General features: G+C 36.8%; 1 protein-coding gene across 2 annotated transcripts in view; it reads right to left on the bottom strand.

The window, feature by feature from the left end:
* The window catches only part of mRpL37 (mitochondrial ribosomal protein L37), a 68,673-nt gene extending 55,741 nt beyond the window's left edge, over positions 1-12,932 (bottom strand). The window contains exons 1-2 of one of the 2 annotated variants that reach the window (XM_090407350.1): positions 12,864-12,932; positions 5,072-5,263 (exon numbers count right to left, since the gene is read on the bottom strand). In XM_090407350.1, the coding sequence (XP_090263476.1) occupies positions 5,072-5,250 (179 nt within the window). In that variant the 5' untranslated portion in view covers positions 5,251-5,263; positions 12,864-12,932. Of the gene's footprint in view, positions 1-5,071; positions 5,264-12,278; positions 12,402-12,863 lie in introns of those variants that run through there. The other variant, XM_090407349.1, reaches the window with a different exon arrangement.
* Between the last annotated feature and the right edge of the window lie 989 nt (positions 12,933-13,921).

The raw sequence follows: 13,921 nt of genomic DNA, 5'->3' as shown, positions 1-13,921 counted from the left end.
AATTGTGTCATAAGTATTAGTTTTGAAACCGACTGATGGATTGTACTCGTCTTCATTTTTGTTACTTTCATCTGCGCTGTCATCAAAACACCTGGTGGGCTTTTTTCTTCCTCTTTTTCTCTTCCTCATACAAGTCAACTCCACTAAGTTTCTTGCCCTGTTCTTCATAGGATTCACAGAGTAACTCTAGTTCTTTGAAATATTCTTTGAGGGACCGGTACACAGTTCACACACAGTTCCTATATAAATGTTTACACTTTGTAATTTCTTGCAAGAATGTCACACATAGGCAGGTCATGATCCCAACCTCCAGTGACTGAAGTTGTCATAGAATCCCATTCGCTCCACGTCGCGTAACTTTCTTCTGGGTGGTGTCATTTCCAATTTCGGACAAAGTGGAAATTATTTCCTTCATTCCCTCACGAAGACTCCGACAGGCATCATCACGAGCTGACCAACGAGTAGGAGAAAGACGTTTGATTATTTTGCAGAAGTTTCCAGGTGCTTTCTTAGAACACTCCACTGATGTGTTGAAAATGTGAAAAATACATACAGTTTCTGAAGGACATCAAAAATGCAGAAGAGTACCGACAGTATTTGGCAGTGCAAGTACCAATTAGACAGAGAATGTCCAGCACATGGTGTGAATTCTGCCAATGGATTTATTTCAAGAATTTTTGCTTGCAGTCCTGTGTACTTGCCTGACATGGAATTATCATATTACTAGAATTATCATATGCCTGCCCTCGGGAATTTGTTACATCAATTCCAAGTTCGTTTAGTGAAGTCACATATCGCACAATGAAGGACAGCTGATCAACTGATAAACTGGATAAACTTTTTTCCCGCTTTTGGCAATGTGCCACTAATTAAATCTAGACACATCGTTACATTTCCATTATGCACAGAACCAAAAATGTCACCCTTTCCCCTCAAAGCAAGTCTTCTACTTGCCAATGTTTTTACAACTGCAACTACTCAATTTAACACCGCCTTGCAGTACTTAATTTCTTCTTCCAGTTGCTAAGTTATTTGTAAGTCAATTCTTGCTGCAAGATTTGCTCTTTGTTTCAGAGCTATCAGACAGTTCATATGAGTAGTTGCTATCTCGTGATGACTCACTAGTGCTTCTGCTTTTCCAGTCATTAAATCCACCGACAAAGTGACTACTGTCAGCAGCCTCCCCCCCTCCACCTCCACCAAAAAGGTGACAAGGCACACAGAAGATCTTTCCAGTACTAAGAGAGTAAACAAGAAATCTCTTATTATTTTTTTTTGGCCATTAATCAGATTCCTCTCAATGAGTTTCTTAGAAACATATCTTGCTTTGTCAGGATAAGCTCTTTGTGATTTTGAAAGATCACTCTAAATTTTGTGGAAACCCGTTAACTGCAATATACTCGTGTGTTATGTAATTTAGAATCCGTCAGTTGGGTCATTACTCACTATCACCTGTGCTGCCAAATTGTTGGGATTTGTTGTAGGCACGTCATTTGAAACAGATTCAATTTCCATCTCCTCGACTACTTCTTGTTCTTTTTCCAAATCACAATTACTATTAGCAGATACTGTTACACCCTGATAACTTAAGAATGTGAAAATTTCAGTTATCATGATGTAACAAGAGAAGAAATAAAAACCCTGAATAAATAATTAAGTAAGCAAGCTTGTTCCTAAGCAGATATCATTAAGAGCCTTTGAAAGTAACGAATACACAAATTTAAAAGAAAGAAAATTATGCTTGCATCCACTTAAAATATAGCTGAAATTGTTTGTTGAACTACAGAAAAAAAAATTTTTTAAAGGGGGGGGGGTAAATTTATTGCAGTTGCGATATGATAAAATAAGGTTAAGTAAAGCAAAGAAGATTAGTCGTAGGATTTTGTATGCGAGAGGCTAAGTTTTACACTTGAAATAAGAGATTAAAGATTCAAGTTAATTCTTAGAAAATTTTGTAAGGGGATTAATCTAGTATAGATGACATAGAGGTTAGCTTAAACAAAAAAAAAAAAAAAACTAAAGCTCAAGGGCATAATTCCCGAATTGAGGCTTCATCATGTGTCAGTTGCATGCACATGGACCACAGGATGTTTTGGCAGAAAAACGCCACTCTAACTGGTCAGTGAAATCAATGTAAAGGGGGGAAGCTGAAGAAGGTGCCGCTAGGGTCATCGTATAAAAGGGTTAGGAACACCCCCCCCCCCGAGGCTTTTTTTCCTGAGAGTTTTCTTCACAAGTCTTCGTATAGGTCTCACACGGTTTTCCTGAGTGACGGGTAAGGAGTTTTCTCCGTCCGACACAATAAGGAAACAAAGCGTGTGGGATTTCGATTCCGTGTTCCTATTGTAAGAAATGAGGGATGCTGTTTAGTTAAAAGAAGGAAGATAATGTCAGTGTGTTTCATCGTCCAGTGATAGTAATGAGAAGAAGAAATCCATATAGAAGTCAATGCCCACGTGGTGAATTTCACAGCCATAGAATAGATGATCCTATGTATGTCCTTGATTGAAGCATGTAAAGTAAAGATCGTGAAAGCCCATCTTAATGTCAAAGGAACTTAGGAGTAATAAGTTATAGAAGAGTTCGTCCTAGGAAGGCACAATCGGAAAAAGGTAGAAACCAGTGTAGAAGACCCAAGTAAAAAGGTACTGTAAGAATCTCAAGTCAATTCAAATCATATGTAATTGTAATCATTGTACAATACCAGAACAATTGAAGGGATTAATGAGAATTATATTAGGACTTTAGTACATGTCAGACTAGAATGAGAATAAGCTTGTTCGGTTAGCCTAGTGGCTTTGCGCTTCGCAACCATATGCCCGGGGAAGGAGTGTCCTGGGTTCGATTCCCGTCTACGACGTGAGGAGCTTAAGGATCTTCCTCAGCCATAGCCAAGTTAGCCGGTCTTGGGCGTGGGCAGCAGGGTTTTTTCCGCCAGTTTATCTGGGGTTTTTCATCCCGCAAGCAGGCAAACCGGCCCCGTGAACACACAGGTTACAGTCATAAATACTTACGGCAAGGAAGGCAACGGGAAACCACCTTGCTCATAATCATCTCTCCCTAGAATGGTAGCATATAGCTACCCTTCCGCGGCCATATGGCAGATGGGAACTAGAAGAAGAACTATTAATTAATAAGTATTCATGTGCCTAGAGATTTATGCATGTACATTGTATTTCATTTAAGAGAGTTTTCAAGGTCATAAGTGTGTATTAGCTCAGCAAAAGGATAATTTTGATCCATATTGTTTTAGTAAGAAAATTAGAGTAACTGATTATATATGTCCTAGAAAGTACAGAATTATAGCATGATCAGACTAGTAAGGGGTTAAATAAAGGGTCAACTAGTTCTATGACTATATATGTTTGTTTGTTTGTATAGAATCTGTTATGGCGGTATGATCACAATTCCCATATAGGATCTTAGCCTAATACTTGTGTTTAGCTAGTGTTAATGTGAATTATATATTCTTAGTATTGAATTGAGTATTATTTGATAAAGAATGAATTGTACCATGTTTAAGAGTTCAATAAACTTTTGTTCAATGAAAATACAGTTGTCTGAGATTGCCGCTCAATGCACCACTTGTAACAATGTACGAACCTAATCACATGGGGGGGGGGGGGATTTTGTTAAGTTACGAGATAAAGGTCATAATTGCATATTAGTTTCACACTCGGACATATTTTGGTAATTGCTCCTTGTTTTTGAATTTCATATCTTAAACTAAATGTCCTGAAAGGCGCAGTATAAAATAAATATTTAGGGACACTAAGGGGAGAAGAAGCTCGAATATTTGTTTTGTATTTGGGTGAGATCTCGTATATAGATAAGATTTGGATAAAGACAAGTAGAGTTTCGCATGTAAGGATAGTTGAAAGCATAATAATCATAAATTGGGACACAACAATACCGACGTAAAAAAAAACTGTCCAGTTTTCTTGTCTTTGATACTACTTCGTTAATTTTTGCTTCCTTTTCTTTTCTCCTCTTCTTATATTCACTAAGTTGCTTTCAACCGTCACTGTTTTAAAATTTAAATAGTAATTTAAAACATGCATGAAGTATCGAAATGATTTACACAATTTATAAGTTTTTAAAAGCAAAACAATAAAACAGTATTACTACCTCCACTCTGATGACAACATATGACAAGGGCACTGAAAACTCTAAAAATAATTTCGGATTTAGCACGTCGTAACTGCCACAAAGATATTAGGATACCGAACTAAAGAGTTGAAGGAAGGGCAACAATTAGCAATCTTAATTTGAATTCGAAATAATAAAGAAGGAAAAGTTGTTACAGTTAGTAAGAATAATACCGACACAAAATTAATTAGCATCAATCTCTCCCGACCACGATCCCTATTTCCTTTGGGTCAAATTACCAACAACAATAACAGTAGCTTTCTGTGCACGTGTCTCAGTCTGTATAGTTATGCAGAATCACATGCCAATATGCTTGCAGACTAAACTTACACAGAGGAAAAGAAAAATATTTCTCTACTTGTGAGTAGATGCGGCATATAACCACACTAACCACTCGCCAGTTCGGCTGGCTGAGTGGTTAGCGTGTCCACTCTCCAGTCAAGAGGCTGCGGGTTCGAATCCCACCATGGGCATGGATGTTTGTGATTGTCTGTGGAAATACTAGTGGTGGTGCTGGTCAGCAGTAGATGCTGTTGGTGTAGTTGCGGTCAGTTGGTGGATTGTGAGTGGTGGAAGCAGAGTTGTAGAGTGGATGCCCTCCCTCGATGAGTCTTTGGACTCCCTGGAGGTGACAAGTAATAATAATAATAAGGAACATCTTATAATTACAAAAATGAGAGCCTGGAAATTTCTGCTGCCCCTCAAAATTTGCCACTCTAGGCCCGGGCCTACACGGCCTATACCTAAATATGCCACTGGATAGATGTGCAAGTTCAGTGGACTTTCCACAGTGAATCCTTGAAGTTTGCCATATAACAATAAACAATCTATAATATGATTTTAAAAAAAGTATAGACAAATTGTTGAAATAATTTTTGCATGCTAAATTATATAAGCAAGGAACGGCAAAAATAATTCTTACGGTTCAGATGGTGTTTCTTTTCCATAAGAATCGGCTAGAAGCATTGCATCATGTATTTCTATACCTGGGGATAAAATTTTTGGCATGTCATCAACGATTTTCTTTTTGCTCTTTTTTTTCCATTGTATATCAAATAAGCGTTTCATGTTTCGCTTCAGAAGTGGCAGCGTGATCTTCATTATTGAACTATACCTGAAATTAAATATTTTAGAGATTGATAAATATGATTTATACTGATACATATAAGTGCATTATATATTATAAATTGCTTAGTTAGAAAATCCCATGGAAATAAACTGCAAAACAGAGATTTTTCCAAATGCATAGAGGGAGTCATTTCTTGCAAGTTATATGTGCAGATTTCTACTGTTATAGCAGTTTCTAAACAAACGGGCTGTCTACATTACAAAAAAGCAATCAATATGCTTTGCTTGGTATATGTGATTTTATATGTTGCTTGGACTAGTCACTTATGAGGGATCCAGAAAAACAAAACAGCCATTTAATTAATAAAATAAACCAGCTGGTCATTTCATCTCTTCTTTCCCCCAATAATAAAAAAAACTTTCATTTGAGTCATCAGATGGATGTTGTAATGCTTTCATTATACAACAGGTTCTACTTTTAAGTTCAGCAAAATGCACGTTATTTCCAAACTAACAGAATTTAAGTAACTTATAGCATAAATATTATTTTTTGAGTATAGAGGAAGTTTATATTTTAATGCATTGCATATGCCAAGGATACCAATACAATATATGTTATAATAAAATGCAAATACAATTTCTTCCCCCCCCCCTCTAGTAACGTGCAATGAAGCACTCATGGTAAGGGAGGGGGTTGCAAGAAGGGTGCTACTGATTTCTTGAAACTGCTATTTGGTTTGTATGGACTTTTTTAGCTAATATTTACTAAATATATGCAGCCAACTGAAGTGGTTTAAGCATTTAGTTTTAGAAAAATTGAGATTATCAAACAATAATTACTTCCTATACAGAATTTATTTTTATTATTCTTTTTATTTTATTTTTTATTTTTTTGGCAAGGTTGACCAGCAGTTAATTCTAGGAAACAATATAATGAAAACAAGTGAACAAATTATCCTATTTTTTGTGGGATGTTATGGAAAAACCAAAAGGTTAATTGGACGTGCTACTGAAATTTCTTGAAACTGCTATTTGGTAATCTTATCACTTGCCTTAGTATGTATTCCATAATGCAAAGCACACCCCATTTCGGGCATGTACTAAGGCAAATGATAAGAAGTCATTAGCCTCTATATACAAGTAGCTCAGACATGAATATAATTCACGTGCAAAACATTGTTTTTGCTTCCTTGGGAAAAGGATTAAAACCAAGTATAAAATTTTTTGGTATAATAAGCCCAAGGTAAAAAACTTTCTACAACACAAGGCTTTATTCAGAGAAATTAAAAAGTTATCCTACCTTTGGCTATAATCATAAATTTGACTATTCAACAAGGAAAAGTTTATGCTAATTTCTGGAAGAAATTTTGTTGTACTGTACCCTACTCTACTCTTCCTTTAAAGCATTAGTAAGTTCCACTACTACTAATTTTGCATTCCACTTCATACCAGCCCAGTTGGCCAAGTAGTTATGAATGCAAGTCTGAAACTCACTGTGGCTAAGGACATCTGTGAATGTCATTAGGTGGGCAATGAATTTTACTACCAGGTTATTGAAGACATAAGACCGACATGGAACTTTTCAAGCCACAACAGCATGGTTTTTACATTATGTAAAAAATAAATAAAATAAAAAATATACATAATATTAAATATTTTAAAAAAACTTAATCCACTGGTGGGGGGGAAAAAATTCCATCTGGTTCAGGTCAGACATGCTAATCATGCATCTTTCAAATATACAGAAAGCCAACAACACATACTAAAAATACATAAAAAAATCACATCATCATTACCATCCAACAACATGGCATCCCTAAAACATTAATATAAGGCTCGAAAGTTTTTTTTCACTTGGTTATACTATAAATTAAAGATGTCAAAAAATTATATTTTGGTTTCATCCTTTATCCAAGTGGCAAACAAAGTTTATGCGTGAAGTCACTTCACGACTAGGCTATTTGTATAAAGAGGCTACTGATTTCACATCAAATGCCTTAGTATATTGAGATGGATGAATAAAGAGATTAAGCATGTGATACAGAGAAAAAGAGCATTGTGGAGGCAGCATAAGAGAAGTGGAAATAACCAATTTCATGAGGTCTACAAAGACCAGGCAAGGAGAGTGACTTGGTTGGTGAGAGTAACTAAAGAGAGGTATGAACAGCAGTTAGCTAATGAAGCCAAAAAGAATCATAGAGAGTTCTTTCGATATGTAGCCAGCAAAAGAAATTATTATAAAAGGATGACATTGATTGGAGAAAATGGCATAAAGACAGCTGTTGCAGAATGGGTGATGGAGATACTTAATGAGCAGTTCATAAAGATCTTTCAATCTTGTGAATGTGACTTCATGGAGAGATTGAGAGCAGTTGATGATGATGGGGAGGAGAGACTGACAAGAGATGTTTGGGGAGTTGAGTAAACTAGATGTAAATAAGGCTGTGGGACTTGATAATATATCACTGCATATTCTGAAGGAATGTGCCAGGGAGTTGACACCTGCCTTGACATATTTTTTTAATACGAGTCTTGCACTTGGTCAAGTTCCTAAGGAGTGAAAGGAGGGCAAGATTGTGCCACTTCATAAAGGAGGTGATCAAACTCAAACATCAAACTATAGGCCTATCTGTGTGTCAGGTGTTGTGGTTAAGTTGTTAGAGAAGCTTGTGAGAACTAGGATCCAGAGTTGGGTTGACAACAATGGTATTATCTTTGATGGACAGCATGGATTTGCTAAAGGGAGGTCATGTTTTAGTAATCTACTTACTTGTTACAATAAAGTGACTGCTTCCTTGGATAGAGGAGAAGGATACAGTAATATACTTGGATTACGCAAAGGCTTTTGATAGAGTACCTCATGATAAGTTGACAGTCAAACTAGAGCAGATGGGGTTGGATATCAGATTAGTGCATTGGATTGGAGACTGGCTATCTGATAGGTATCAACAAGTTGTGTATGGGGGGGGGGTGATAACCAGGAAAAGTAAAGTCACTAGTGGAGTGCCTCAGAGGTCTGTTTTAGGGCCATTACTGTTTAACTTGTATATTAATGATATTGGCAAAGATTTGGATGGAGATATTCAGTTGTTTGCAGATGATGCAAAGTTGGGACGAACCATAAAGAGCAGTGAAGATGTTGTGGCCTTAATAGAAGACTTGAATAAATTGAGTGATTGGGCACGGGAATGGGGGATGTGAGTTCAATGTTTCAAAATGTAAGGTTTTAAAATTTGGAAAACAAAGCTGGGATGCAGAATTTATGCTTGGTGAGGATATATTGTTGGAGGTAGAGGAAATAAGAGATCTGAGGGTGATAGTGGATAAGGATCTAAAATTTAGGGGACACATCGCCAAAATTGTGAAGACAACACAAAGGCTTCTGGGAATGATGCGGATGACACTGATGTGTATAAGTGGGGAGATTCTTGTTCCATTGTATAAGGCTTTGATTAGGCCACACATGGACTATTGTGCCCAGATTTGGTCACTGGGTTTTTCAGAAGGATGAAGAGATGTTGGAAAGGGTCTAAAGGAGACCGACTAAGGTAGTTTCTGACCTCTGCAATATTGAGTATGAGGAAAGATTGAGAAGATGTAAATTGCAGAGTCTGGTGGACAGGAGGAAGAGGGGAGATATGATAGAGACCTACAAGTTGGTAAGGGGTTGTTATAGGATTAATGCTGGAGAAGTTTTACAGAGAATAGTGGGAGATCAGGGAGAACCAGAGGTCATCCCTGGAAACTGTATAAAGAGGGTGTGAGTAGGGAGATTTTTTTTGTGCAGAGTTGTGAATGATTGGAATGCCTTGCCTGAGAGTGTGGTGTCTGCAAGGAGTTTGAGTGTGTTTAAGACATGGTATGATGAGATGTGTGTGTGTGTGTGTGATAAAAGGACCTCCCACATGAGTCTCTGACTCCATGAGGTCTTGGAATAATAATAATAATAATCCCATAATGCAAAGCACATATCCTTACAGACATATAATTTGCATTATGGGAAGACCAGTTTTGACATTTATTGATGTCTCATCAGTAGGAGCAGATACAAACATATCATAAGGATATGTGCATGCACTATGTAATACTAAGGCCAGGAGCAAACTTTGTTTGCTTACACTTGGATAAAGGATAAAATCAAATATATAATTAGTAGCATAGCCAGAAAAAACTTCCATAAACTTATCTCTAATCCAGAGAATTTTAATAATAGGGTGTGACACCCTTTAGCAACTCGTATACATAAATATGACTTCTCCATTACTTCCACCTTAGTATCACCACCTCTGGATCTAGCTCCCACTGATGAGACCTCAATAAAGGTCAAAACCGGTCTGTGTAGTGGCCCTTCCCTTAATGCATAGCATTATACATATCCGCAAGGAGATGTGCTTTGCATTCCCATAATGCAAAGTACATCTCCTTGCAGACATGTATAATGCTATGCATTAAGAGATGTGATGTATCCGCAAGGAGATGTGACAAAGCACATCTCCTTGCGAATACTAAGGCAAGTGATGAGAACTTATACCACCTTTACGACGAGTTGTCCCAGTCCTGAAAGTACATCAGGTGCAAACTTTGTATGCTTACACTTGGATAAAGGGTAAAACCAAATATATCTTCAAGCCATGTCCTTCGTTTTTTACCTCTTGATCCTTTTCCCATAATTTTTCCTTCTAAAACTGTTAGTATCCTTTGTCCTGCCGAACCTCTCAGTACATGCCCTGCCAATCTCATCTTTCTCTGGATCATTTCCTGTAATAAAGATCTCTGTGTGCTCATTCTCTGTAGGACATCTGTATTTGTCGCATGTTCTGTCCATGGGATTTTCATAGCACCACATTTCAAAGACCATTATCTGTTGCCTTACTCTCTTCTTGAATATCCAATTGAATATCGGTTAGCCTAGTGGCTTTGCGCTTCGCAGCTGTGTGCCTGGGGAGGGAGTGTCCCGGATTCGATTCCCATGAGGAGCTTCGGGGTCTTCCTCAGGCTTAGCCTGCAAGCCGACAAACCGGCCCGTGAACATACACTTCTACAGTCAAAAATATATCCCCCCCCAGCGGCAGGCTAGGCGACAGGTCAGTTGGGAGTGGTACTAACAAGAAGTCCCATCTAAGTAACATGCGGACCCTGCATAGGAAGTGGGAATAACGCGTAGTGAAAGAAGAAGAAGAAGATCTTGCTTTCCATCTGCAGTAAAGTAGGTCCCTAATTGCATTATGAGATACCAAGGCATTTGATGTGAATCATTACCTCTATATACAAGTAGCCCAGTCATGTAGTGACTTCACGTGCAAACTTTGTTTGCTTACACTTGGATAAAGGATGAAACCAAGTAAAGAAAACAATTTATTGGCATCTTAATTTATAAACATAGAGCCAGATCTATTTGTGCTACTGATACAGCTCTTACCACAGAAATCAACTACCTTCATTGCACATTGTTTATTTATTAACTGGCTACAACCTCTATAAAATAGATAAAATACTACATGTTCCCCCAAACATTAAACTATTCCTGATATTGATCATGATACTATTCCTATACCTCAATATCCAAAATACATCTCAAAAGAAAGCTGAAATGCTAAATAAATGTAACCTCCTCAACACATTTAAACTACATTTCAAACTAGCCACCCATCATCCATTTATTAAAGGATAAACTCCATCCATTATCGCATCCATGGATTTATGAAGTCTCCTGTGAGTGTAATTTGATCTACCATGGGCAGAGAAGATCTGTTAACATTTCTTTGGGAACACCAAAAGATATATTTACTACCATCATTAAGGAAAGTGAGGACCAGAACACCACACTTTGGACACTCTTTCACAGAGGATTTGATGGAAGAAAAGTAATGTGCTATACAGAAGTCATTACAAGTTGGATGGATCAATTTTAAAGTCAGCAACAATAAGGAGCCATTCCACTAACCTCAACAAGTATGGCTGCATTAATTTATGCAAAATTTGGAAGACAGTCATTTTAACATAGAGTGAGGATTGTTCAAGCAGAAAAAATACAGCTGACAGGAAAGAAGGTAGCATAATTGCTTCATCAAAGGACTGTATCTTGGATGATATGAGGTGGTATAGTATAGCACAGAGAAGAAGGGTATAAACTGGATAACATATAGGATAAAGGACATTAATACTACCAATGCATTGCTTTTTTTTTCTATATGCAAATGCAGGCAGTGAGATGAATGAGTTTGTGTCCTGATAAATTAAGTCTCCAGTTCATTTGATACCTAATACCGAATTTCAACCCGGCACCTTCAGACCACAAAAACACTTCTTGATACATGGAGGTGGGGGGGAGGCACTGATTCAAGCAACTAGCGCTGTAACTAGCTTTTTGTGGGCTCTGTGAAAGATTTTAGTTTTGCTCCCCCCCCTTTTTTTTTGAAAAAAAAAAACCGATAGAAATAGATCAGTTAATTTTTAACTTTAATAAAAACGTTACGGAACCAGGCCCCAAGGCGGCAATTTTAAAATTTGAAAATGAAAATATAATACCAATTATTCTTTTTGATACCCCATTTCAGACCCTCTTCTCCTGGGCCCTGGGCCTGTGCACCAGTGGAAATAATTGAAATTGTAATAGAAATAACTAGTTCTTTCCATTATAACTGAATGGACGAAAAATGATACTGTTGTGTGATCTTTTTATTATCATCATCATTATTTTTTTTTATGTGGGTAATTTCATGGGCAGAGGAAATTATTATTATATGACACCTCCAGGGAGTCTAGAGACTCATCGAGGGAAATATAGCTTTACATATCCATTTCGCTGGCCGGTCGACACGTCTCGAAGGTTGGCAACACAGGCAGTTTATGCTTTCCGCCAACTAAGAGTATAAGTATTCATTCAGTATCCAAAAACCACGTGTTTCTATGTTTCTATATAGGAACCAAACCGTAGAGGATGCAGATATCAACTGCGACCTTTACAAATGCTAAAGAAATCAATATGAAGTAAAGCATAAATAATTATGCGCCAACTAATTATACGCATATACATAATAAACATTAAAGTGCACACTCACCTAAATTACTAGTTAATGAAAAATCTTAGCATGAAACAAATATTTGAAACCCACATTTACGTAGAAAAGAATTACAGCAATACAGTGTAAACACAACAATTCGCCACCATGTGCTTCCCATAAGAGAAAAGTTTCTCAAATATTAAAAAAAGAAAAGAAAAAAAAATTAAATAAGCAGTCCTATGCAGAAATGTATTAACCGTGAATAATAGATTATTACTGTTAGTATTATTATTAGTAGTAGTAGTAGTAATGACAGTAACAGTAGTAGCAGCTATTTAGTCTTGTATAATAGCAATGTTTATTGTACCATACTGCTTAGGCTGACCATATTTCCTTCAGACAAAAACGGGACATTCGGATGGAAAAACGGGACGGGGGTTATGTGATATTATGCATTCACGAAAAAGTAAGACGATAAAAAAAAAAAAGTTTAAAAAATCAGCCAACGCCTTTTATTCCCTTATAGGTAGCCTGACCATATTTCCTTGACACAAAAACAGGACGGGGTTTATGTAATATTCTGTATTCATAAAAAAGTAAGACGATAAAAAAAGTGTTATTACATAAACATATTGAGCTCACCATTATTCTTCAGTAACAGAACCCATGCAAAATGTAGGTAGACGTAGAAGAGGACTGTATTTCATCACGATCGTACCATGAATGAAGTGATCTTATGAAGTGATGAAGTGATTACTCTGATGAAGTGATCTTATGCAGTAAATTTCAGTCTTTCAACACCTAATCATAAAACTTCTCACACTCCATGACACAATTTTGTCTTACAATTAACATAGCCCTCATTGTCTCAACACTGAATCTAGATTTCTCCATTAACTACATACTGTTCATGAGAGAAAATATTCTCTCGACAGGTGCTGTACTTCCTGGAAGACAAATAATAAACTTTACAATATTACAAAAGTTTTGAAAGTCTAATCGTTTTTTGCTTATTTCTGAAAATATCTGTACCCATCTATCAGATACAGGAATGTTTTCTTTATTCCATGTATCCAACTGCCTCACAATTATGGATTTTATGAGGGTCCACTGATCGAATACACGAGTTTCTGTTAGTGTGGTGAGTTCCTCGTTCAGGCCGTCATGTATTTCTTTCCATTCTGCTTGTCCAGTTTAATAAATTTTAATTCTTTCTGGAGATCGTCATTAGAACTGCAGTTTCGCCTCTTTGACATTACAAGGATGGACTTACAGCTTAAAAAATAAGACTTAAAACTTTTAAAAAATATGAAATTTAAACCACCGGCATTGAATAACAAAGCCACCGGTTAGCATACAGGCAAAACAAAAATTAACGCTACAGCAGACAGGAGCTGCGCCTGAGACGCACAAGTGTTCCCATCATGTAGTTTTTATTTTCTCTGAATACACAGATGTAAATCACTGCAGATATCGATATTTAGTATCGAACAATGTGACTCTATGGTTATACAAATTACTGGTATCCATGATATTGATATACGATTATAGGTTATGAATAATAATTTATGATTGACTAATATTAAAGTATATTTATAGTTGTTATTAAAAACGGGACAAAATTGGCATTTTTATTAAAACGACAGGACGGTCAGGAAATATGAAAAAAACGGTACTGTCCCATTCAAAAAGGTACCTAT

This window comes from Typopeltis vanoorti, chromosome 17 (genome assembly GCF_054136105.1).
Source record: "Typopeltis vanoorti isolate ZY-2024b chromosome 17, IOZ_Tvanoo_1.0, whole genome shotgun sequence".
Lineage (NCBI taxonomy): Eukaryota > Metazoa > Arthropoda > Arachnida > Uropygi > Thelyphonidae > Typopeltis > Typopeltis vanoorti.
Note: the sequence above shows the minus strand (reverse complement) of the source record. Positions and strands in the feature narration are given on the sequence as shown.